The 26,453-nt window shown below is 42.7% G+C and overlaps 1 protein-coding gene across 9 annotated transcripts in view; it reads right to left on the minus strand.

The window, feature by feature from the left end:
- Positions 1-26,453, minus strand: part of B3GALNT2 (beta-1,3-N-acetylgalactosaminyltransferase 2) — a 345,788-nt gene that overhangs the window by 232,809 nt on the left and 86,526 nt on the right. For all 9 annotated transcript variants that reach the window (XM_033936244.1, XM_033936247.1, XM_033936246.1 and 6 more), the window contains 2 exons: positions 19,729-19,824; positions 15,055-15,165 (listed from right to left, as the gene is read on the minus strand). In XM_033936244.1, the coding sequence (XP_033792135.1) occupies positions 15,055-15,165; positions 19,729-19,824 (207 nt within the window). The remainder of the gene's footprint in view (positions 1-15,054; positions 15,166-19,728; positions 19,825-26,453) is intronic.

The raw sequence follows: 26,453 nt of genomic DNA on the forward strand, positions 1-26,453 counted from the left end.
GTTTTCATGAGCTGATTTCTACAGCTTTCACCATTGATTCTCAACTTCCTGTCCCGCTTAAATTCCATCATCGCCATCTGAAGGATGAGTCCCCCTTGTTTGACCATTCCAACTTACGGGAGGCTTGGGCTTGTGACCTTGCTGTAGATTTGCCGGATGATGTGCTATTACAGGCTGTCCGACGGCTACCTACTTTTCGGAAATACACTACTTTTGGAACCACACTATAAGTTGGTTTTCCGTATGTACATTTCTCCAAAGATGGCTTATTTATTCCCTTCTTCTTGAAACTGCTGCCTGTCTCAGATGCCAAGCTCCAGAAGCGGGATTGGGACACATGTTTTGGACTTGCCCTAATGTTCAAGCTTTTTGGAATGCTGTTTTTGTCTTTGTGGAGCGCATTTGGAAAATTACCATTCGCCACTCCCCTTTGCTATTGTTTGGAACTGTACCACACTATTTCCCTCGTATGCGGGGAGCTGCGGCTTTCTTAAAATGGACTGTTTTGGTGGCCCTGAAGTGTATTTTGCTGCAATGACTTGAACTGCTCCCGATTACTCCCTTTGGCGCTGCCGAATGATTACCCTCTTGATGTGGGAACGGAGGGATGTTGGACCTCTCTTCTCTCCTAGGCCGGGTTTTTCAATGTACTTGGGAGCCATTTTGGACGACTATGACACCACTGGCCAGAATCCGCTTATTGAATTGCTAATCTCTGTATTCTGTTTTCTTTTCTTATGCCTGGTTTGCTTTATTTCTGTATAATTTTCTCTTGATGTGATGTACTTGGAAGGAGGACCCTGGGGGGGGGGTTATTTATTTTGGGGAGGGTTGTGTTGGGATACGGGGGTTTTCTTGGGGAATTGTGCTCTGTGGGGTTGGGGTTTGTTATCAAAATTGCTGAGCTTGCTTGTACTTGGTTGTTTCCTGTTTAATGGTTTTGCAGAGCTCAATAAAATATATTTGAAAAAATACTCAACATCTAAGGTGAGGTGGAGGAAGGGAGATGCGGAACGCTGCAATCGGTCGGGTGTCTGCTGTTTTTGTATCACTGCCTGCCTGCGCTCACATTCCAGATCCTCCTGCATTTTTAGTGTGCACAATTGACCTGATTCGAGCTATAGGTGAACATGGGGGACACTTCATTGCAAGGGAGGACAAGTCAATTGATTTATTTTATGTTCTGTTTTTATTACAGGGCAGAGGCACTGAAACAGATTCTCAGTGCAATAGTAGTAGTGGCAAGATTCTCTTCTGTCTTCATGGTGTTTCGCAGTACTGAGGCTTATATGCATGCTGCGGGGACGGTGACGGGGCGGTGAAGGGAACAGTGGTGACGGGGCAGTGCAGAGGATGGTGGGACGGTGCAGTGACGGGGACAGATTTTTTTTCCCCGTGTCATTCTCTATTTTTAGGCGCTTCCTGAATTCCTCATAAATAGTGGGCGAAAGCAATTGTTCTAGATCTTTACCCCATAATGCTGCCTGATGTGAGAGGCGTTGATGGTATTTTTTGAGTTTACATCTTCTAACTGGGGGGGAAACGAAGTTCAAATGTGAGCTTCTCTTATGCCTGTTGGCTGAGAAGGAGAAAAGGTCAGTTATGTATTTAGGGGCTAGTCCGTATAGTACTTTAAAGCAGAGGCAGGCGAACTTAAACTTTACGCGTGCTTCCATTGGTAACCAGTGCAGCTGTCGGTAGTAAGGTGTCACGTGATCAAACTTCTTTAGCCCGAAAATTAGTCTGACCGCTGCATTTTACATTAATTGTAATCGTCGCATATTCTTTTGGGAAATTGCTAAATAGGCGATGTTACAGTAATCAAGTTGACTCAGTACAAGGGATTGTACCAGAATTTTGAATGCTGACATATCAAAATATGCTCTAATGCACAGTTCTTCAATCGCCGGTCTGCAAAAATTTCCTTCCGGTCCACACAGGACTGGCAAAAGAAACAGATCACCACCAAAATTTCTTGCCAGTCCACAGTGCCACCGAAATTTCTTGCTGGTTCGCACAGGGCCAGCACGATCAAGTGAAACAGAGCGCCACCAAAATTTCTTGCCGGTCTGCGCAGGGCCAGCAAGATCAAGTGAAAGAGCACCACTGAAATTTCTTGCCGGTCCGCACAGGGCTGGCGAAATCCAAAACATCCCTTTTCCCCTGGAGGGTTTGGGGCGAGAGAGATTGGTTGTGTGACCGTGGATCAGCGTTTTTTTGATGCTGATTGGTTGTGGGACCGCGGATCAACCAATGAGAAGACAGGAGTGTGAGTTTGTGATGGTAATGGATGGGCTGGAAGGAGAAGGAGGAGACAGGAGTGAGAGTTTTGATGTTTTCCATGCTCTGGGAGGAGAAGGAGTCTAGTTTCCGCCGGGGAGTCCTTGTGGGCCATTGGCTGTAAGTGGAGTAAGTATTTGGCTATTATTTTTCTCTCTCAGTGGTAGTTGTACAACTTTTTTTTTTAAGTTAACACTTTAGTGTAGTACAGTTGCTATTTTCTGCTCATTGATTTCTACTTTAAAAAACTGCAGGCAACAGCATTTGAAAAGGCAGGAATGGGGTGAATGGAGTCCATTTTGTTGGTTTAGGTCAGGACAGTGATTTATGTATGGTCTTCGTTGCCTAGCCCTGTTTATAGGTGCCAACATCTTAATTCTGACCCTTTCAAAAGGCAGAAATGTGGGTTGGTATATTACTTATGTTGTAATGTAATTTGTCTATTTAATGTTCACAATCCCCCCCCTCCCCGAAAAAATTTTATTTTTAACCTTTCATTTTTAGTATTGTAAACCAGCCAGGTGCACGTCGATGGTCGGTATATTAAAACTAATGAAACTTGAAATGTGGGTTGATGTATTATTAATGTTGCATGTTTGAGTGAGATTGGGGGACTGTTTAGCTCCTGAAAGCTACTCAGGTAGTCTCAAATAATGCTAGAAGAATAAGTGTTGGTTGAGGTTTTCTTTAGTTAGTAATAAGCAAAAATGTGTTTCCATTCAGATTAGGGTCTTGAGATTAATCTCTTTTCCCCCTTAAGTAACTGAAATTGGACCGTGCGATAGAAAATAAGGCTTATAGTGCTACCTTTTTTTGTTTAATCCTGAAGCTGTTTTCATTGTATTCTGGTGGGTCAAGATTATTTTTGTGCACTTCATAGGGGCAGCCCCTTTCCTTTTAGAGGTACAAGGAACTTAAATTAGTGTAGAACAAAATCTTTTCCAGAGAAAGGAAAATGGTAAAACCAGAGGACATAATTTAAGGTTGAGGGGTGGTAGATTCAAGAGCAATGTTAGGAAATTCTACTTTACGGAGAGGGTGGTGGATGCCTGGAATGTGCTCAAGAGAGAGGTAGAGGTGGTGGAGAGGAAAATGGTGACTGAGTTCAAAGAAGCGTGGGATGAACACAGAGGATCTAGAATCAGAAAATATTAAATACTGAACTAAGGCCAGTACTGGGCAGACTTGCATGGTCTGTGTCTGTATATGGACATTTGGGGGAGGATGGGCTGGAGAGGGCTTCAATGGCTGGGAGGGTGTAGATGGGCTGGAGTAGGTTTTAACGGAGATTTCAGCAATTGGAACCCAAGCACAGTATCGGATTCTTGCACAGAAATAGCTAAGAAGAAAAAATTTAAAAAATTTAAATTGAATCAGGTTGGGCAGACTGGATGGACCATTCGGGTCTTTTATCTGCCGTCATCTACTATGTTACTATGTTACTATTGGACCTGAATGGTCCAATCAGTCTGCCCAACCCTACATGCTCCATAAAAATCAATCATTTAATTCAAATTGTCCTTTTTCTTAGATATTTCTGGGCCAGAGACCCAGGGTCCTATTTGAAATTAGTGCTATTTGAAATTGAAATGTGAAATTAGTGCTATTTGAAATTGTTAAAGCTTCTATCAAATATTTTTGCTTATTGTGTACTTTTCATAAATGTTCATATATAAAATAGAGATCTCTCCTCAGAGGCGGGCGTGACACATCAAAGGACTGAAGGCTGCCTAACTGAATCACTGCAGTGACTACTGGTACTGCTGCAGGCAAGTACTGAGAGCTGCGGGGAGGGAAGGAAGCCATTGTTGAAGAGTGGGAAGCTGCTGGACAAAAAAAAATAAAGGGAGAGCTGCTACTGGATTGGGAGGGAGGGAGAAGCAGAGATGCTGCTGAAAGGGTAGTAAGATGAGGATACTTGGGGTGAGCGGGAACCATTAGGTCCGCGAGAGTTAAAACAATGCTTTTCTGCAGTAATTGACACAGGATGTGGGTAGTGTACTTTTAATAACGCATATATTATTTATTTAGGTCTACATTTGGGTGGATGCTGCAGTGAGAAAGCAAAATGGAAATAAAGAAAACCAAACAGCAAAACCTTTTAACCTTTTTTAACAGAGGCAAAAACAATAGTCAAGAGAAAAGTAGTGATACTTCTGAAAATGTGCCAAGTACTGGTACTTCAAATTCAGAACAAATGAAGAAAAATAAATCTGTTGATACTTCAGAATGTGCAATACCAACCAAAAAAACAAAATGAAACTTTATTAGATATTATAATAAGGAGTATTTAAAGCTTGGTTTCATATTAGCACCTGGCAGTGAACTATCGCCACGGCCTCTGTGTGTAGTGTGTTCCGAAATTCTGTCAAATGATGCATTGAAACCTTCCAAACCTGCTCATCATTTGCATTTGAAGCATAGAGATTTTATTGATAAGCCACTGGACTTTTTTGAAAGATTATGTGATCAAATGACAAAGCAGAAAAGTGTAATGAAAATGACGACAACTACTGACAAATCACTGCTTCAAGCATCTTATTTAGTTACTCTCCAAATAGTTAAAACGAAAAAGTCATTTACAATTGGTGAGGACTTAGTAAAACCCTGCCTCTTACATGTTGTACAAGAGATTTTGGGACCTCAAGCCACTAAAAAGCTACAGGCTATACCTATGTCGGACACCACAATTCAGAGAATTGTTGATATGGCCACGGATATTGAAATGCAAATTGTAGAGGGAGGGGATAAAGCTCTTAAGGAGGTAATAAGGGGGTAGGTTATAGCTCACCAGGCCTATCTTACTAAAATGGAGGCTGAGCGAACTAAACATCGGGCTTTGTATCAGATGGAGGAACAACTGCTCAGGAAAAGGTGCAAATTGCCACACTTCAGCGTGAGCTGTGATATTTAGAATTGGCACATATTGCCATGGCCCTGCAGAGAATGCAGCAGAAATATTTTGAATTCAATAATAAAGCTGGTCGGCTTCTTGCTACTAAGTTAAAAAAGCAGGTCATTCAGAATGATATGGCCTTTATTAAAACAGCTGAGGGGCAGCAATATATCTCCACTCAGGATATTGGGGCTTATTATCAAGAATTATATCAGGCCGATGAGATGGTAACAGCACAAAAAGTTGTGGATTATTTAGAGCAGACACCACTGGGATCTCTAAGTGGAGGGGAGAAAGTACAACTTTCTCAATTAATAACTTTGGAGGAAGTGGTCTCTGTGATACATTTTCTTTCCACCTGTACTTCCCCAGGATTGGACAGTTTCTCCAGTGCCTTTTATAAAACTTTTCAGCATCTTTAGCTCCCCTTCTGGTACACGTTTTCAACTCACTGGATGCTCAGCACCCTCTCCTGGAGACCTGGTGGTTGGCGTCAATTACTCTAATTTATAAGTCAGGGAAAGATCCTGGGCATTGTGGATCCTATCTTCTTATCTCAGGGTTGAACACCGATTATAAGATCTTTACTAAGATCTTGGAGACTAGATTACAGACTGTTTTACCAAGACTAGTTCACCCGAATCAGGCTGGGTATATTTGCCAGCGTCAAGTACTCCCACCTTGGTTCTTGTCTTTGACGTTGAGAAGGCCTTTGATCGGGTGATCTGGTCTTTCTTGTTTGCTGTTTTGGAAAAGCTGGGGTTTGAGGATTGCTATCTTATGTGGCTGCATCTGTTGTTTGACTCTCCACTGTCATCCTTGAAAGTTAATGGAATCCTTCTATCACCAATAAGTTTAGCTCATGGAATGCGTCAGGGATGTGCTTTATCTCCCCTGCTTTTTGTTTTAACTATGGAACATCTGGCTATTCAGGTTAGAGGTGCAGCAGGGGATATCATTAGGGACACAACATCATAAAATTCTGCTATATGCGGATGATATTCAGTTATTGCTCCAGAATCCCGAGACCTTTCTCCCTGTGGTGCTGGATCTTTTAGAGCAGAGGTGAAGAATTTTGTGCGTCCCACTCGTGCTCAGTGTTTTCCTCTGCCGCCCCCAGCTGTTTAACATCTTGCTGGCTCCCTCCTCCGTCTTGCTGCAGCTTTCACTGAAAGCCGCGGGCAGTGGCTCCTACGTGCCTCCTGTGACTGACCTGGAAGCGATCCTCCATGTGCGCTGCTGACAGCTGATTCAGCATCCCCGCTCTGATGAGGCTCACCGTTGCTGTAATAGAAGTGAATGGGAGAACCAGGAGCACGCATCCCTGCTCATCAGAGTGGGGGGAAGCGGAAGCCTATGGCTGCTCCCACTGTCAGCAGTGTACGTGGAGGATCACTCAGTCAGGAAGTATTACTGCTTTTTTGGGTTCCTCTCTACAGTGTCCCTTTAATGAAGATTTATTATTAGATATATACATCTTCTATATTAGTGATTGCAGATTTGGGACCTGCTCAACCTTTTTTTTGCTCATCAGCTAGTGTTAATGTTTGTGCGGCCCCAGAAAAAAGTTTTTCAGCCAATGCAGCCCAGGGAAGCCAAAAGGTTGGACACCCCTGTTTTAGAGGGTTTTGGCAAAGTTTCAGGTTTTAAGATCAATATGTTTAAGTCAGAAATTTTAAATGTGAATTTAGATAGTGTAAGGGTTTTAGCTTTACAGACAAGCTTTCCTTTTTTGTGAGCTAATCGTTCCATTCAGTACTTGGTAATCCATCTGACGGTGGATCACACTCAGTTGTATGCAGCAAATTTTCCAGGCCTCCTTCATAAAACTTTTGATGAGTAAAGATCTTATAATCGGTTTTCAACACTGAGATTAGAGAATGACACAGTAGATGTTCCCACCAAAACCGTGAACAAAAAAAAAAAAAAAGGTCACCGCAAGATCGAGGACAAGGCCATTCACTGCCCCATGGAACAGTGAATGGTGAGCACGCGCAGTGAATGAGCGTGTGGTCCAGCAGCCCCCTCTCTCCCACCGGCCGTGCATCTCCCTCCCTCCCTTTCCCTTACCTTCTCTTATGGCGAAACTGGCAATTTCTATAAGGCTATGTGCTGTATTACAGCCGGATCCTTGAAGTCGCGTTTCCTGCTGGAAAAGTCTCCTCTGATGCAACTGTCTGTTTCCGGTTGCATCGGAGGAGACTTTTCCAGCAGGCAACGCGACGCGACTTCAAGGCTCCGGCTGTAATACAGCACATAGCCTTACAGAAATCGCCAGTTTCACCACAAGAGAAAGTAAGGGAAAGGGAGAGGGGGAGATCCACGGCTGGCCGGCAAGAGGGAGCTGCTGGACCGCGCGAAGGGTGCTGGGGTGGGGGGATGGAGAGGAGAAAACGCTGAAGCAGCCTGAAGGGAACTGGGAAAGAAAGAGAGGGGAGAAGATGCTGGAAAATGGGGAAGAGAGAGTAGGGAGAAGACGCTGAGAAATGGGGAACAGAGAGTGGGGAGAAGACGCTGGGAAATGAGGAACAGAGAGTGGGGAAAAGACGCTGAAGGGAAATGGGGAACAGAGAGTGGGGAGAAGATGCTGAAGGGAAATGGGGAACAGAGAGTGGGGAGAAGACGCTGAAGGGAAATGGGGAACAGAGAGTGGGGAGAAGACGCTGAAGGGAAATGGGGAACAGAGAGTGGGGAGAAGACGCTGAAGTGAAATGGGAACAGAGAGTGGGGAGAAGACGCTGAAGGGAAATGGGAAACAGAGAGTGGGGAGAAGACGCTGAAGGGAAATGGGGAACAGAGAGTGGGGAGAAGACGCTGAAGGGAAATGGGGAACAGAGAGTGGGGAGAAGATGCTGCAGGGAAATGGGGAACAGAGAGTGGGGAGAAGACGCTGGAAGGGAAGAAGACAGAGATGCCAGACTATGGGAGAGCGGATGGAAGAAAATGGGTGCCAGACCAATTGGGGAGGAGGGGGGGTGAAGGGAGAGGCACAGTAACAGAGCAAATGGAAGACGCAGAGAGATGGCAGACAGTGGATGGAAGAAATTGAATGAGAAGATGAGGGAAGCAGAAACCAGACAACAAAGGTAGAAAAAAATGTTCTATTTATTTATTTATTTTGCTTTAGGATAAAGTAGTATATTAATTGTTTTTATAAAAATTTATAAACAAAGTCCTGCCAGCTGAACATCTCTTTCTCTAGTTCAGCAGCCAGAACTTTGATTTATAAGGAAGGAATAAGCTAAATATTGCAGTACTGAGGCTTGTATGGATGCTGCGGGGACAGGGTGGTGAAAGGGACGGCGAGGACGGGGCAGTGAAGGGGACGGCGGAGACGGGGCAGTGAAGAGGATGGTGGGACAGGGATGGGGCAGTGACGGGGACAGAATTTTTCCCCGTGTCATTCTTTAACTGAGATAAGACGATAGAATCCACAATGCCCAGGATCCTTCCCGCACCCGAAAACACGCAAACATGTAGAGGAACACAGTTAGCCCTAATCTTAGATACACCACCATGGAGCCATGCAGCCTGTGAGCAAACCCACTAGCAGATGAATCTGGGGTGAGCAACACTCCCAAGGGAACAGTCCTGAGCCCCGATTTTTATTTTCAAATGAGTTTCATATTGGCTCTGAGCATTAAAAGCATTTCAAAATGCTTGTCAGTTAAACTGCTTTTGCATGATGTAAGAATCTATCCACCGAGGCTGAAGAGTGTCTCCTCGGGTGCACTTGATAGAAGACTCATATTCTTCAGAATAAACACTTCTTTCACAGTTGGATAGCGCTGGAGATTGGCTATATCACATGCAATATCATTCAAGAAGAGGTCTAGTTCCGATTACAAAGCATTGTTCCCTTAATTTGATTAATAGAATCAGAAGAAGCTGGTGTTTTCACTGGAGTTGGGGCTGCATAAGGAGTTGTGTTTGCAGCGTCAGCCTGAGCCTGCTTTGCTTGCATCAGCAAGTATTTGGCATGAGCTCTGGCAGTATCTAACTGGATGCAGCGCAGCTTGAATTGTGGTTGTGAAACACTTGCTACTATCAAACCATCTTTAGCTTCAAGTGGACTGGCAAATTTGAGTGAAGACCTGATGGAGGTAAGATGTTTGCAGGGAAGAAATTGTTTGCAGAACTCCCATGAAGCACTGGTCTTCATCCTGCAGCGTGTCCAGTCCCAGTGCCTACTCCCTCCTGCCACTGGTGATTTCCCCCCAAACACCCCCGTACCTTTCAGTCCACAGCCGGCAGGAGGGATGCCTACTCCCTCTGGTCGCAGACCCGTCTCTTCAAAATGGCGGGCCTTCTCCTCTCCAGTGTATCTGTGATGTGCTGAGGAGAAGACTAAGGCTCTGATTGGCCCTTAAGCGCCTGGCCCAATCAGAGCCTTAGGCCTCTCCCTGGCACATCACAGGATGCACCGGGGATGCGAAGGCCTACAATTTTGAAGAGTAGGCCATTCTCTGGCCATTCTGAAGATGTCTGCCATTTTGAAGAGTAGGTGTCCCTCCGGCTTGCCGTGGACTGAAAGGTATGGGGGTGTTGGTGGGTGGGCATCACCGGCAGCAGGAGGGAGTGGGCATCTCTCCTGCCAGGGGAGGTTATTGGTGGGATGTCATAATCATCAGTGGCAGGAGGGTATGGGCATTCATCCTGCAGGGGTGTCAGAGTTGTTGGGCATGGACGAGGCAAAATTTTTTGGCAAGTCGGAGCTGTCGAGCCTTACTTTCCTGTCAATGCCTGAGCCAATCAGTGCATAGGCACTGACCAGAAAGTAAGGCTATGACTGCTCAGACCTGCTGGAATATTTTGCCTGCAAATGTAGATCAGCGAGGTCAGGGAATCACCCGGTGATAATAATGAATTGCCCAGAGTGCTCGTTTAAATATTAATGATCTCATTGTAATACATTTGCATGGCAGAGTCAAAGTCTGCCAGGAAGCTTGAAAAAGACCAAGGTGAGTCCTTTTGAGAATTGGCTGATAGAATACTTCCACGTTAACCTGCTGGAACCGATGGGTTTTGAGAATCTTCCTTAGTTCAGTAGAGCCTGTTTGGCTGGTACACGGGTATATACTTTAATGTACTGTGGCGAGACATGACAAACGAGTTGAATTGGAGGCTCAATGAGTAAAATAGAATTAATGGAAATTTGTCATCAATTGTTCTGCATGCCCACATCTGGTGCGCCCACATCTGGAATACTGCGTTCAATATTGGTCGCCGCACCTCAAGAAGGACATGGCAGTTCTTGAGAGAGTCCAAAGGAGGGCAACGAAACTGGTAAGAGGGCTGGAAAACTGCCCATATGCTGAGAGGCTGGATAAACTGGGGCTCTTCTCTCTGGAAAAGAGGAGGCTCAGGGGGGATATGATAGAGACCTTCAAAATACTTAGGGGCATAGAAAGGGTGGGCAGGGACAGGTTCTTCAGACTAAAAGGGACGACAGGTACGAGGGGGCACTCAGAGAAACTGAAGGGAGATAGGTTCAAATCAAATGCAAGGAAGTTTTTCTTCACCCAAAGGGTCGTGGACAAATGGAATGCGCTCCCGGAGGAAGTGATCCGGCAGAGTACAGTACAGGGATTCAAACAGGGATTGGACAGATTCCTGAGGGAAAAGGGGATCGTGGGGTACTGAGGGAGGTGCTGGGGTGTTGCATAAGTATAGACAGCTCACCAGGTCATGCAGGTGCAAGGACGGAGGGTTAGGACATTGATGGGAAGATAGGACTTCGATGAGAAACCTAGGGGGCAAGGGGGCCCCTTCTGGTGATTAAGGCAGGTCATGACCTGATGGGCCGCTGCGGGGGCGGACTGCTGGGCGGGATGGACCTCTGGTCTGACCCGGCGGAGGCACTGCTTATGTTCTAAGGGGCTCATAATTTAAAAAAAAGTATAAATAGTGGCCTAAATGGGTACTTGGACGATCGAAACGCTTGATCGTCCAAGTACGCATAACCAAAGATGGTTTTAGACGTATTTAAAACCAGCTTAGGCTTTTTCCCTGCCTCTAAACGCATAGAGCGAAAAGAAGCGTTTTTAGAGGAGGGGAAAGGGCGGGAGGAGGGCTGACCTAGATATAGGTGTACAGCAGGTATAACCAAAAGTTTAGGCAGGTTGCCTAGTCAGCACTTATACGTTTTGACTTAGACCAAGTCAAAACAGGTATAAGTGCCGAAAAAGGGGCCGCTGAGCTGATGGCGGCTGATGCGATCAGCTCAGCGGCCCGGCAACCTACCCCCCCAACACACAGCAACCATCGTGGTAGGAGAGATTTGGGCGAGGCATTAGGCACATGGGTCCATGTGCTTAAGGCCCCGCCCACAAGAGGGGCCTAGGACTACTGGGAAGATTCCGGTTGGCCCAGGCGCCTCAGGCCCACCTGTGGGCGGGGTTTGAGCTACCTGGGCCAATCAGGCCCTAAGGCCCACCATTCGAGGGATGGCGGGCCTGCCGGATGGACGGGCTTGGGACCCATACATCCAACTTTTTTTTACAAGAATGGGGAGGGGAGTTGTGGGGGTCAAGGGGTCGGCATGGGGGTTGCGGGGTCGGCGGGTGGGGGTTCAGGGGGGAACGATCGTGGGAGGGGGTGCACCGAGGACAGGAGGGCTTGGGCTCCCTCTTGGCCCGATCGTAGTCAGCAGGGTGGGGGTTGCCTGGGCAGAAGAGCTTGGGCTCCCTCCTGCCCGTATCGTAGTTTGCAGGGTGGGGGGTCACCGGGCCAGGAGGGCTTGGGTTCCCTCCTGGTCCAATCGTTGCTGGGGTGGGGGGATTCTGTAACCGGTGTTCTTTTTGACAGACACCGGTTATAGAATCCAGCTTTTAGGCGAAGGACTGGCCCCTCCTTTGCCTAAAAGCCCTTGTTCTGGGCGTTTGGGACTTAGGCTTTTTTTAGGTTGATTATATGGTGTAAGTTTAGACGTAGTGGTGGTCTGGGCATTTAAACAGCTGAACGTAGAGGCAGGCCATTATAAAAAAAAACTCTTTATCTGTGAAAAGGAACAAACTTCTTTTTATATTGACAGGGGTTGCCATGCAGCTTATTAAAAAAAATTGGGATCCAAGATGGCCACTGCATGTTTGCTGCGATGAGGACGCCGTTGATTTTCAATTTTACCTGCACTAAATATGCCGAAGAGACGGGGCAGGAACGCTGGCAGCGCCTCCCGGCGACTGACTGCCCCTTCGGTAGCGATCGACGATTTTCTTCGGCGTGTGCAACAAAAGCAGGAAGCGGGCTAGCCCACTTGGGACACTGCCGGGGAGTAGTGTGGTGGTGAAAACCTCAGGGCTCGATGTTACCTTAAGCCCTGACGTGAGGACGCCACCCCATCAGCCATTGCCGCATGCAGCCAGCTCTCCACGGGAACAGAAAGCACCCGAAAAGGTAGCCCTCTCGTCTCCATAGGCCAGTGTGTTGGAGGGCTTGCCGTTTGAGACATCTCAGAGTGGCGTGCTCACTCTGGTAGGACCTGCGACCGGGACAACTAAGGCTGGGGGAACACAAGACTTCATGGAGGTAAACCAAATCTCAGAAGTCTCTCACAGCACAAGTATACTCTTTTACTGCAATCAAACCTCCAGAAGTCACTCTTGAAGCGTTATGGGACTTGGTAGTGAATTTGGGAAACTCCTTAAATCCTCAAATTAAAAATTTGGATCAAATGCTTAAAGAACAGAAAGGAGAAATAAAATTGATTAAATAAGATATATCTCAGCTAAAAGTAGAGGTACAAAATGCAGGTAAAGAATAAACAGTAGTAAAAAATAATATTCAAGACTTACTGGTTAAAGATAATATAATTTTGAGGAGGAAATTGGAAGCTCTGGAGAACAATGGTCGAGCTAACAATTTGAGGATTATAAATTTCCCTAAGATCTTATCAATTTCTCCTCGAGAAATGGTGAAGCGGTACTTTATGGAAATATTGGAAATTCCTGAAAGCTCTCTACCTCCTCTTACAAGGGTATATTATCTTCCTGTTAAATCCCAAGTCAAAGAAAAAGAAAAAGTTGAGGAATCTTGGGAAAAACCATTGGACATTTTCGCAATACTGGAACAATCAGCTAGAGAATTGGCTGTTCCAGCCACTCTCTTGTTGTCTGTGGCTTTGGCTCCAGACAAGGATTGGATATTAAAATTTTTCTTTAAAAATAGATCCAAGGACTTCCTGGGACATCATATTCAGATATTTCCTGATATCTCTAGAGAGACTCAAAAAAGAAGAAAAGAATTCTTAATTTTGAAACCTGGAGTGACTCAAATAGGGGTTTTCTTTCTGAGTTATCCATGCAAATGTGTAGTCAGATACCGTTCTTTGAAGTATATCTTTACTGATCCATCCCACTTGATAAGTTTCCTCTCAATGAAGCGTCTTGAGAAAGGAATAGCTGCGCCTAATGAAGTTTAGCTCTCTGTACTGCAGTAGACATACGTTTTTCCTTAAAAAATTTTCTTGATTAATTTTGCTCTACTCTTTAAATCTTGGTTCCAGTTATTGAGGACTAGTGTGTGATCAAATGAGTCTATTTTATGTATTTTTATATTTCTAAGTTTAGATGTGTTTTTCAATTTTGGAAATTAAGTTAATTTGGTTTCTGATCACTCTTTTCTGTACAAGATTTCTATGCTTTGTAAATATTATAAAATTGTATAAATAAATAAAAAATTGGGATAGACTAAATTACACATTCTGGTGGGAATCCCTTTGTTATATTTTTAGAATGGAGCAGTTTATGGCCATTCAGCAGGGAAATTACAAGAAATTTATGGTGTTTGGGAACCGTTAACTAAATACTGTAAGGATTGATCGCTTTAGATGTCCTTTTAAACATACACATCCAGGATGGGAGGGTGGGGGAGGGGGGTATATTTTGGAGTTGGTTTAAAGCAGTGGTCTCAAACTCAAACCTTTTGCAGGGCCACATTTTGTATTTGTAGGTACTTGGAGGGCCTCAGAAAAAATAGATAATGTCTTGTTAAAGAAATTACAAGTTTGCATGAGGTAAAACTCTTTATAGTTTATAAATCTTTCCTTTTGGCCAAGTCTTAATAATAATATTGTCATTTACAGCTAAAGAGACATATGATCAAGAAACTGTTTTATTTTACTTTTGTGATTATGATAAACATACCGAGGGCCTCAAAATAGTACCTGGCGGGCCGCATGTGGCCCCCGGGCCGCGAGTTTGAGACCACTGGTTTAAAGGGTATGTATTGATTGTTTTTGAAGGTATTTATTTATTGTTTAATAGTTGGAAGGGTGGGGGAAATTATTTTCCTTTTCATAAATTATTGTAAGTTTAATGTGCTTTAATTTTAATATTATATGTAAGAGTATTAATTATTGTGCACATCTGTAGTTTAAAAATTGAATAAAGAATTCAAAAAGAAAAAAAAACCCTCTTTTTGGACGTTTTTTGATAATGGACATTTTCCCTGCTTCTACTTTCAACGTTTAGGGCCTTAGGCCAAAAGGGAACTTAGATTTTTTTTTATTATGCCCCACCACTTACAGTAACACAAAAATAGTTTGTAAATTTTGTTAGTAATTACCAAAGTAACTAGTTACTCAATTTTGTCAATCTTATCAAAATATAACTAGTTACACTGATAGTTATCAAAAAAATGTAACTAGTATTACTGTAACTAGTTACTACCCAGCACTAAATTTCAGGCACGTAAACATAAGGCTTGCTAATACCAGGTTATGTCAATACTGTACTCTATTTACAGAATCTGGATGCTCTGATGTTATAGAAAAGGCTCTCATCAAGTGTCCTTGGACATCCAAATAGAGGCACCCAGCTATTGAATTTAAATTTTCTTAGTAACTAGGAAACATAATGAGAATTTTAGAGATGACATACCGTGGTAAGCCTGAGTACACCTCCTCCATCATTCAGTATCACCTTATGAAGATTTCTGGAAATCAGGCCATTTGAATCATGGCTTTCCCAAACAACTGTGCCTTCAAAACCCTGCAAAAGATATACACGCAAAGTTTCAACCAGAAGAAAGGAAGGACTATTTAATCCAATCTATTTAGCAGCCTGCAGCACCTGAAATGACTGATCTCTTCATGGACAGAAGACCACAATCAGATAACTAAAAAGAAAGCAATAGAGCACACAGTATTGAAAACAAAATACAGTACAGTAACCCTGACATACCCCCAAATGCCCTGAGATCCCACCCTCCCCAAAGACATTAGGTCTGAAGGGTTCAAGCCCTGCTCCTAACCATTATCAATTTTAAAGTAAAAAACAAGAGATTTATAGATTATTCACATTCATGCAAGACATGATCACAAAATTAGTGTAAGGCAGAAACACCTCCCTTTTCTCATGCAACCCCGTCAGGTCCGTCTGCTGCCCAATGAAACTGGTGACCTAATACTCTGCCACGCATCACATTTAGAATAGTCAATCCTTAGTAGTAAACAAACACTAAATAACTACCTAGGAATGTTACTAACTCATAAAAATACAAAACTAAGGGAACGCTTATTTTTATCTTTATAACAATTATTATTGAACAGACTAATAAAAGTACATTCAGTTAAAAAAAGACTCAAGTTATTCAATATATTACAGTTTCAACCGTACCCTAACATCCTTCCCCCTCATAAGAATAGTCTTACTGGGTCAGACCAATGGCCCATCGAGCCCAGTATCCTGTTTCCAACAAAGGCCAAGCAGTAGCAAAGTAAGAAAGGCAGTCATGGCTGTCAACTTGGCAGGGGCACCAGCACCTCTCTTCTTCCCCCTCCCAGCAAGTTTCAAGTTTATTTAAATTATGATATACCGCTTTTATAGTCAAAGTGGTTTCCAATTAATACAAAGTTTTTAAATGATTTTTTAAAAATAAAATAAAGGGAACAAATTCACAATTACCATACAGACACAACACGATACAGATGGGCAAATGGGGAGGATACATTGCATAAAATAAAAAAGGGGAGGTAAAAAACAAAAGGCACAAAAGGAATCATTAATGTAAGGCCTGATGTCTGAGATTTTGAATTAAAAAATATAAATATAAATCTCAAAAGCATCGCTGAAAAGAAATGTTTTAAGATTAGATTTAAAATTATTGAGATTCTTTTCTTGTCTCAAGGTCAGAGGTAATGTATTCCACAGTGTGGGAGCGGTCACAGAGAAGATTGTTTTCCGCATTGTATCATAAAACAGTTGGCGTACTGAAAGGACTGCTAAAAGGTTTTGTTGGGAAGAATGTAGAGTTCTATGTGGATCATATGGTATTAACAGCCTTTCTATAAAGGATGGAGTGTGATTAGATTGAACTTTAAAAGTAAGAAGTAGTATTTTGAAAGTAATCCTATGTGAAATGGGTAGCCAGTGAGCTTTTCTGAGGTGTGGTGTTACATGGTTAAATTTTTTAGCATTGGAACGGGTCTCTGAAAAGCACTCCCCTTCCTTGCTACCACTTCAAATCTTCGCTGACAATGAACAGGTTGTCCTATATACTGCTCACACTGGCTTCATCCCTCACTCTGATGTCAATTCCTGTTCACGGGACCAGGAAGTGATGTCTGAAGGAAAGCTCATTTGAATACTCAGAACAGAAAGTGTCAAGCTGCTTCCTCTTTCCTACTAACAAATAAATATTTCCTGGATGCGTTTCTGTGACGGAATGCAATTTGCATCTAGCTTTTACTGCAATTCTTTCTAATGAACTGGAGAAGGTGTCTAATTCTACAAAGTTACAGATCAGACTTCAGTATACTGCATTTAGGTATATTCATGTATGAGATTTTTTTGCTTTAAACACAGTGTGTTTTTGTATTGAATCTGCTAAAGTGGAACTGGGATTCTGTATGTGCCAGTGCTTGAGAACTCTGGGAATTGTAGTGCAGATTTTCCTTAATGGGAAATTGTTTGAAGATATTTTCTTTTTTCCTCTCATTATTCAATAATAGCTGGAATACATTTAATGTGGTCCTTATGATTTTCCTATTCCTCAAATAGTAATAATAAATGTTTTGTGTTAGACAGCTCAATGTGGCATGTACCAAAATAAAAGTACCATATTTTTCACTCTATGACATGCACTTTTTCCATCCCCAAAAAGTGGGTGGAAATAAGGGTGCGTCTTATGGAGCGAATACCCCCCTCCTCCGTTCCCTTTTTTTTATTCTGGCACTCTCCCTCGCTAGACGCGGCTACCTGCTGGAACCACGCAATGTGGGGGAAGAACGCAGTTAGCCCCAATCCTGGATAAAACCGCCATGGGAACCACTCAGTCTGCGCTCAAGCCCATTGCATACAGAACCTGGGGGGAGCCATTCAAGCCCACTGCAGATGAACCTGGGGCGAGACTGCTCCCAAGGGTATAACTCTGAGCTGATGCAGACTGGCAACAAAGAATTAAGCAAATCTGTATCTTCTCACAGCCAGAGATGCCCGGGGTGACCGGGATTTTCTGCAGCACCGAATAATAACCCCCCAAAAAATAATTAAGATTAAACTCGAGCAGAACAAACAGGCTCCCTACTCCTTATTTGTATGACTAAGGGGGGTGGAGCTCATACCAGAGTGATGTGAAATGGAGCATGAAAACAAACAGTGGGCTAATGATGGTTTAACCAGCTGGTCAAGACAACCAGTCCTGTGCACAAGAAACAGCTTATTCCCCCTCCCCCTTTCAATCCAGCATCTCCCCTCTCTCCCCTTCCATCAATATTTCCCTCTTCTTTGTATTTCTCCCCTTCCACATAACGTCTGATCCCTTTTTCCTTATCGTCCATCTAGCATCTCCCCTTTCACCTACCCTGTTGCATCAACTCTCTCCTCTCTGTATCCCACCTCCAACATTTGCCTTCTCTCTTCCCATTTCTATACAAAATCTGCCCCATCTCTCTTCCTCACCCCAAACTGTTTCCACCAGCTTCTGTCCCCTCTCCTCGTACCCTACTTCCACCAGTGTCTACCCCCTCTCTTCCCACCCCCTTTCCACCAGCATCTACCCCCTCTCTCTTCCACCTTCCCCACATCCACCAGTGTCTGCTCCCTAATGCTCTCAACAAAAGCTGTTTCTATAAGTTAAGGATGATAAGATCTTTCTTTAGTTCCTCTCCTTGACCTTAAATCTCTCCAAATTTTAATTCATTCCCTCATAATATCTAACATAAGACTACTGTAATTCATTATATAAAAGTTTATACCAAAAGAACATTAGACGCCTTCAACTAGTACAAAACACAGCAATATAAATTATCACTAACTCGAAAAAATCTGATCACGTTACTCCTCTGTTGAAAAATGCCCACTGGCTTCCCATTCAGCATCGCATCATCTATAAAATCGCCCTCCTTACCTTCAAGACCCAGCAGACTAATGCACTAGCATTTATTGACAGACTACTTATTCCATATGATTCCCCTAGAATCCTAAGATCCTCATCACAATTTACCCTTAGGGGTCCTTTTATCAAACCGCGCTATAAGGGTTAGCGCATCGGACATTTCATCATGCGCTAACCCCAGTGGCCGGCTAAAAAACTAATGCCTGCTCAATGCAGGCGTTAGCGGCTAGTGCGGCAGGCGGTTTAACACGTGGTATTACGCGCATTAAACCCCTAACGCAGCTTGATAAAAGGACCCCTTAATGGTCCATCTCTAAAAATAATCCATACTCGTCGCTCATATATTTTCTCTGTAACAGCTCCCACTATTTGGAACTCACTACCTTTACATTTAAGAGTAGAACAAAATTTGGTTAAATTTAAGAGCAGCTTAAAATGCTTCCTTTTTAAAGATGCATATGATTAGTGTATCTGATTCAATTTTGATATATTTTATACAATCTTAATTCACTTTTATCTTTTATCAACTTTAAAACTCTTCCCTATCCTCTCCCTTCATTTCTTCCCTCTGTTTTTAATTTAAAAAAAAAATTGTAATTTTTTTTCCCACACTTCCCTTTAGTTTTATTCCTCTCTCCCCCTTAGTATGTCTGTCCTTGTATTGTCTTTGCTCATTATTTATTTTTTATTTTAGTTGTACAATGCTTTGAAATATATTGTAAAGCGTTTTATCAAATTTTAAATAAACTATAAACTATCCCCACCACTGCTGCTGCTGCTTTCCCGAAGCAGCAGCAGCAAACTGAAACAAACCAGCTACAGGACCTTCCCAGAAGAAGACATGATGTCGGAGAGGGTGTGCCAGAAGCTGCAGGTATGTACAGGAATATCCCACTGCTGGTCAGTTTCAGTTTGCTTCAGGAAAGCAGCAGCAGCAGCAACAGCAGAAGGTGCTGATCCCGAACCCCACCAGAAGGGCAGAACAGCTGCGCAACCTCCTATTAAAAGGTGCACAGCCATGCCTCTGCGCAGCTGAGAGGGAATATTGCTGACAGGTATTTGTGACAGACTAGCCCTGTCAGAGAGAGGATGCTGGGCTCCTGAGGCCATGGTCTGGTATATTTCTACTACAACTTTAACATTCAGTTACCTTAAACCTACTGTAACCCACACAGTATACTTTAACTATTAGTATGACAGTTTAAAGGTCTACATACCTCTGGTAAAACAAACTGCTCCACGGGTTTGTACCATAACCTGTCCATCTGTATTCCAGAGCTAGTTGGACTAAAACGGGCACTGAAGAGAGGTTCCTGTCCACAAATACCAATAAATAAATAAATAGTTAAATAATAAAACCAGACAAAATAAAAGGTACTGAAATGATTCATCAATAGGATATTTATTTATTCATGTGATATAATGGCATTTGAACACATATCAGAGAAGTTTATAAATTCTTGATTTAATTCCAGACCACAACAAACAAGCATAAGAGGAGGAGGGGTAAAGAATGAGTCGGTAATTACAACAGGTACCTTAATTAACAAAGAAAAGGAAACAAAAGAAAGGAGAATAAATCTTACAGACCTGGGATAGAGAAAGGTGTTAAATAATTTCTTTTTGTCTGTTTTGGAGCCTACTTCATCTAAGAACAGTGGGTCCAGTATTCAAAACAATTTAACTAGCTGACCAGTTAAATTGCAGATAGCCAGCTATCCCCAAATATTCAGCAAGAGATAACTAGTTGAATATTCTCAAGTAGCATGTAACTACAAAGGTAACATACGCATTTATATGCTTTTATAAAACAGACCCCTAGAATAAATCCCAAGTAGTACACAACTGGTTTTACACAAAATTACATTTTCACTGAAGAAGGTGCAACTTTTTGTGTGCGCGTTCAATGTATATATGTATATATATATACATATATATACAATTCAAAATGGTTAAGTAGCGTAGCTGTAAAACCCGAGTATCAAAATCTCTAAGAAAATATATCACTCATCTGAAGGTGAAATAATTCTTCGTCCCGACAGAAAAGACTTTCTGTTTCGCTTGAAAACAGGCTACTTCAGGGGATCCATATTAGATAGGTTACTTCCACGCTTCTCAGCAACATAACGGAAGGCTGGCTTCTCTCAAAATGGAGATTTAGATACTCGGGTTTTACAGCTACGCTACTTAACTTAACCATTTTGAATTGCTTACAGCTGAGCTGATTGCCACAGTATAGTGAGTTTGGGACATAATCACTGATTTATAAGACATTTTTGAACGTTGTCATCTAAATCACTAAAGACTTTGAAACTTTTGATACTTACCTTTAAAACTTTTTGAGATTATACTTCAATGTATGAGAGTGATTTATATTTGTACGGAGTTTTTTTATAAACCCGTGATGATGTGGGGGGCTTAGGGCACTTGTGTAGTCCCGGCAGCCCACAATTGAGGTTTATTTTTTCTCCGTTTTTTTATGATTTTGTCAACTGTTCTTTATGTCATTGTGGTGTGAGTGAACAATTAAATCTTACAGAAATATTAGAGTCATCAATTACAGATTCCACAGAGAGAGCTACACTATTAGTTTCTTTTGTTTTTGAGCAAGACGCAAATTCCCTTTTGAGATTATATTTTCGGAACTCTCAACTACCATTTATGGGGAGAAGGGTTTAGATATACCCAAATATTGCAAGACAAACACAAGAGCGGCGTAAACTTTTTCTAGCAATGAGAACTTAGACTGTGACACTGGGCGCATCCTTTCTGCTTGCCTATCCATGTAAATGTTTAGTCAAATACCTTGCAGTTAAATATGTTTTCTATTTATCTGAACACTTGCACATATTTCTTGATTTGAAGAAGTTGTATACTGGTAGTGTTAATTAATGCAATATAGGGAACCCTCTGCTAAGCCTATTCCAGATTACCTATTACTTTATTATTGTTGTTTCTCTTCACATTTTCCAGGACTCTCTAATTAAGGATTGTGGTCTAAGAAGGTTTTAATAATTTTTTTTCTTGGGATTTACTTTGTATCATAATGCAGCTGTTTTTCTTAAGCAAGGTTATCTTGTGTTAATTTTGAAAATTCATTAAAGACAAAGTTAAAAAAACAAACCATTTATCTGTCCCCGCTGGGCACACTTATGGATGAGATGGGTGTTTCTTACATAATGTATGCAGATGCCATCCAGTTTTTCTTTAAAGTACAAGGATGGGACGATCAATTGGTAAATGAGTTACATGGATATATGGAAAAGATTATAAAATGGATGAGAGGTAGAGGGTTTGAGCTGAATGTTGAAAAACAGAGATCCTGATTGTGGGTCAGGTGAATGAACATCTGTGGCCTAAAGAGAGAATGTTTGTGAACACTTGATTAAGATAGAGTACTTGGCGTGATGGTAGATGCACATCTATCTCAAAGCACAGATCTCAAAAGTAGTGAGGTCTGATTATTTCACCATGCAAAAACTGTCTCATTTGAAGAATATTTTGTCAAACTGGGATTTGACACAGGTACTTCAAGTGCTAGTACTATCTCAGATAGATTACTGTAATGGTATCTATCTAGGTTTAACAAAAATATCCAAAAAAATTCAAGAAAAGGATGCCCAAAATAAATCCCAAAAACTGCACCCTCCAAACAGTACAGGACAAGAAAATCACCTTTCTTAGCAAAAAGGGAGAAAAGACCTCAGTGTCTAATAGGGGCTCTTTAGGCTTCCCATATAGACAAGCTAGTTTTAAACACGGTTTAATCCTAGCAGACACATCCTTGGTCAAAAAAACTCCCAGTTAATATATGAACTTCTAGAAATTCTCTTATAGTTTTATATATTTTTCTAGACTTTTCTTATATTTTTCAAATTTTCTTCAAACAGTAATTTTCAAAAATAGAAGTCACTTATCTGAGTATTTGGTATCCAGGACTACACCTGAATACCAAATACTCAGATAAGTGACTTCTATTTTTGAAAATTACTGTTTGTAGAAAATTTGAAAAATATAAGAAAAGTCTAGAAAAATATATAAAACTATAAGAGAACAGAAGTTCATATATTAACTGGGAGTTTTTTTGACCAAGGATGTGTCTGCTAGGATTAAACTGTGTTTAAAACTAGCTTGTCTATATGAGAAGCCTAAAGAGCCCCTATTAAACACTGAGGTCTTTTCTCCCTTTTTGCTAAGAAAGGTGATTTTCTTGTCCTGTACTGTTTGGAGGGTGCAGTTTTTTGTGATCTATCTAGGTCAGTGATTCCCAACCCTGTCCTGGAGGAACACCAGGCCAATCGGGTTTTCAGGCTAGCCCTAATGAATATGCATGAGAGAGATTTGCATATGATGGAAGTGATAGGCATGCAAATTTGCTTCATGCATATTCATTAGGGCTAGCCTGAAAACCCAATTGGCCTGGTGTTCCTCCAGGACAGGGTTGGGAACCACTGATCTAGGTTTACCACAAGTACGCATTAAAGCGTTACAAATGATACACACACAGCTGCCCGGCTACCGGCTAGAGAATCTCGATACATACAAATTACACCTATTTTTAAAAAATTGCACTGGTTGTCGATTTTGTTTCGTATCCAATTCAAAGTTTTGAAACTTGTCCAACAAGGTGTTTATGACATCTTGCCAAATTATTTGGCTGAAATCACAGAATTGTTGATTGTTAGACACATCAAAGGGGAATGTTTTACCATATATAAGGACCAAAAAGCACAGTTACTTACCATAACAGGTGTTATCCAGGGACAGCAGGCAGATATTCTCAATGATGGGTGACGTCACTGACGGAGCTCCGGTATGGACACTTGAAAAGTGAATCGCAATTTTAAGTTTAGAAAGTTCATGATTAGCCCGCACCGTGCATGTGTGAGTGTCTTCCCGCTCTACATAGGTGCACGGTCCCTCAGTTAAGATAAGCCAGCTAAGAAGCCAACCAGGGGAGGTGTGTGGGTTGTGAGAATATCTGCCTGTCCCTGGATAACACCTGTTACGGTAAGTAATTGTGCTTTATTCCAGGACAAGCAGGCAGCATATTCTCACTGATGGGTGACCTCCAAGCTAACTAGAAAGGGATGGAGGGAGAGTTGGCCATTAATTAAACAAATTTTGCAAAACTGACTGGCCGAAGTGCCCATCCTGTCTGGAAAAAATTTCCACACAGTAATGTGAAGTGAAGGTATGAACTGAGGACCAGGTGGCAGCTTTTCAGATTTCCTCAATAGGGGTAGATCTGAGAAAAGCTACAGAAGCTGCCATAGCATGGACTTTATGAGCAGTGACACGACTCTCCCGAGGCAGTCCAGTCTGAGTATTGCAGAATGAGATATAGGAAGGCAGCTAGTTGGATATTGTCTGTTTGGTGACAGGATGATCCAACTTGTTAGGATCAAATGAAATGAAGAGTTGGAGAGATGTTCTATGAGGCTTTGTCCGATTGATATAGTAGGCCAAAGCACATTTACAGTCCAAAGTATGCAGCACCCTTCTCCTAGATGAGAATGAGGCTTAGGGGAAAAAAAACTGGAAGAACAATGGACTGATTGAGATGAAAGTCCGTAACTACTTTCGGTAGAAACTTAGGATGCGAGCGTAGAACCACTTTATCATGGTGAAAAACTGTGAAAGGTGGATCTGCGACCAACGCTTGTAGCTCACTGACCCTCCTGGCAGAAGTGAGGGAGATGAGAAAAACTACTTTCCAGGTAAGAAATTTGAGATGAGCTGTTGTCATTGGTTCAGTCGGTTTCATCAATCTGGAAAGAACTACATTAAGGTCCCAGACGACAGGTGGAGGCTTGAGAGGTGGTTTAACATTGAAAAGTCCTTTCATGAATCTGGAGACCAATGGATGAGCAGTGAGGGGCATTCCCTCGACTGGCATGTGTAAAGCTGTAATAGCATTGAGATGGACTCTGATAGATGTACATTTAAGCCCAGAATCAGAGAGAAGAAGAAGATAATCCAGCACCAATTCCAATGACAAGGAAGCTGGATCATGATGATGATGATGATGATGATGACGGAGACACCAGGAAGAAAACCGAGTCCACTTTTGTTGATAACACTGTTGAGTGGCCGATTTCCTAGAAGAGTCAATAATAGTGCGGACAGGCTGAGAGAGATGCAATGATGTCAGCCCGAGAGATACCAAGCTGTCAGGTGTAACGATTGCAGGTTGGGATGAAGAAGAGCTCCTTGATTCTGTGTAAGTAGAGTAGGAATATTGCAGGAAGTATGGGTTCCCTGATGCTGAGTTTAAGTAGAAGGGAGAACCAATGTTGTGTGGGCCACCGAGGATCTATGAGTATCATGGTGGCTGACTCCTGCTTGAGTTTGAAAAGAGTTTTCAGGATGAGAGGAGTGGGAGGGAAAGCATAGGGGAACAATTGCATGAAATCCAGAAGAAACGCATCTGCTTCTAGGCAGTGAGGAGAGTAAAGCCTGGATGAGAAGCAGTGCATTTTGTGGTTGTGGGGAGCTGCGAATAAGTCCACCTGAGGAATGCCCCATTGTGCAAAGATGGACTGAAGAGTTGTCGAGCTGAGTGTCCATTTGTGAGGCTGGAGAATTCTGCTGAGGTTGTCTGCCAAGGAATTCTGTTCACCCTGTATGTAGACTGCTTACAGAAATAGACTGCGGATGGTCGCCCAAAGCCAAATCTTTTGCACCTCTTGACAAAGGGGAAGAGAGCCCATGCCTCCTTGCTTGCTGATGTAGTGCATCGCTACTTGATTGTCCGTGCAAAGGAGGAGGACTTGCTCAGTCTGGATATGCTGGAAAGTTTTTAGCGCGTATACCTTGCTCTGAGCTCCAGAAAATTAATGTGAAATTTGCATTCTTTGGAAGTCCAATACCCCTGCATTTGAAGTCCGCTCATGTGCGCTCCCCAGGTATAGGGAGTACCTGATGATGAGGAGGAAGATGGAAAAGAAGACCTCTGGAGAGATTGGAAGAGGTCATCCACCAGTAGAACGAAGAGATGAGGTTACAGAGATATGCTGTGAGAGCGGATCTGTCACCTGACACCACTGAGAAGCTAGGGCGCACTGAGGAGTGCGAAGTTGCAATCTGGCTAGTGGGGTGACATGAACCGTGGAGGCCATGTGGCCCAGGAGAACCATCATGTGTCTCGCTGAGATTGTTTGTAGCTGAAACATCTGTTGACAGAGATGGAGCAAGGCAGCTTTGCGATCTGAAGGAAGAAACGCCCTCAAGAGAGTAGTATCCAGAATAGCCCTAATGAACTGAAGACGTTGAGTTGGTTGGAGGTTGGACTTTGGGAAATTGATTTCGAAGCCCAAGGCTTGAAGGAAAGAAATGGTGTGAGTCGTCACCTGAGTCACCTCCTGAGATGATGAAGCCTTGATCAACCAGTCGTCCAGATAAGGAAACACCTGAAAACCCTGGGATTGGAGGGCTGCTGCCACTACAATCAAGCACTTCATGAAGACTCTGGGAGAAGATGCCAGGCCGAACGGAAGAACTTTGTACTGGTAGTGACGACGACTGATTTGAAAGCGAAGGTATCTACTGGAAGCCGGATGACTTGGTATATGCATGTAGGCTTCCTTGAGGTCCAGAGAGCATAGCCATTCGTTCTTAGCCAATAGGGGATAAAGAAGGGCGAGACAGAGCATTCAAAGCTTCACTTTGACAAGACTGAGAGCTTGGAGATCTAGGATGGGTCGCAGACCTCCTGTCTTTTTGGGGACCAAGAAATATCAGGAGTAAAATCATTGGTCGTGTTGAGAAGGAGGAACTTCCTCGATGGCATTGAGGAGGAGAGATTGAACCTCCTGGAGAAGTAAAAAGGACTGCGTCAGATTTAAAGCAGACTCTTTTGGAGGATGGTCCAGAGGAAGGGTGTGAAAATGAAGAATATACCCTTGACGAATGATGTTGAGGACCCAAAGATCTGATGTAA

The sequence above is a fragment of the Geotrypetes seraphini genome, chromosome 3 (genome assembly GCF_902459505.1).
Source record: "Geotrypetes seraphini chromosome 3, aGeoSer1.1, whole genome shotgun sequence".
In the NCBI taxonomy this organism is placed as follows: Eukaryota; Metazoa; Chordata; class Amphibia; order Gymnophiona; family Dermophiidae; genus Geotrypetes; species Geotrypetes seraphini.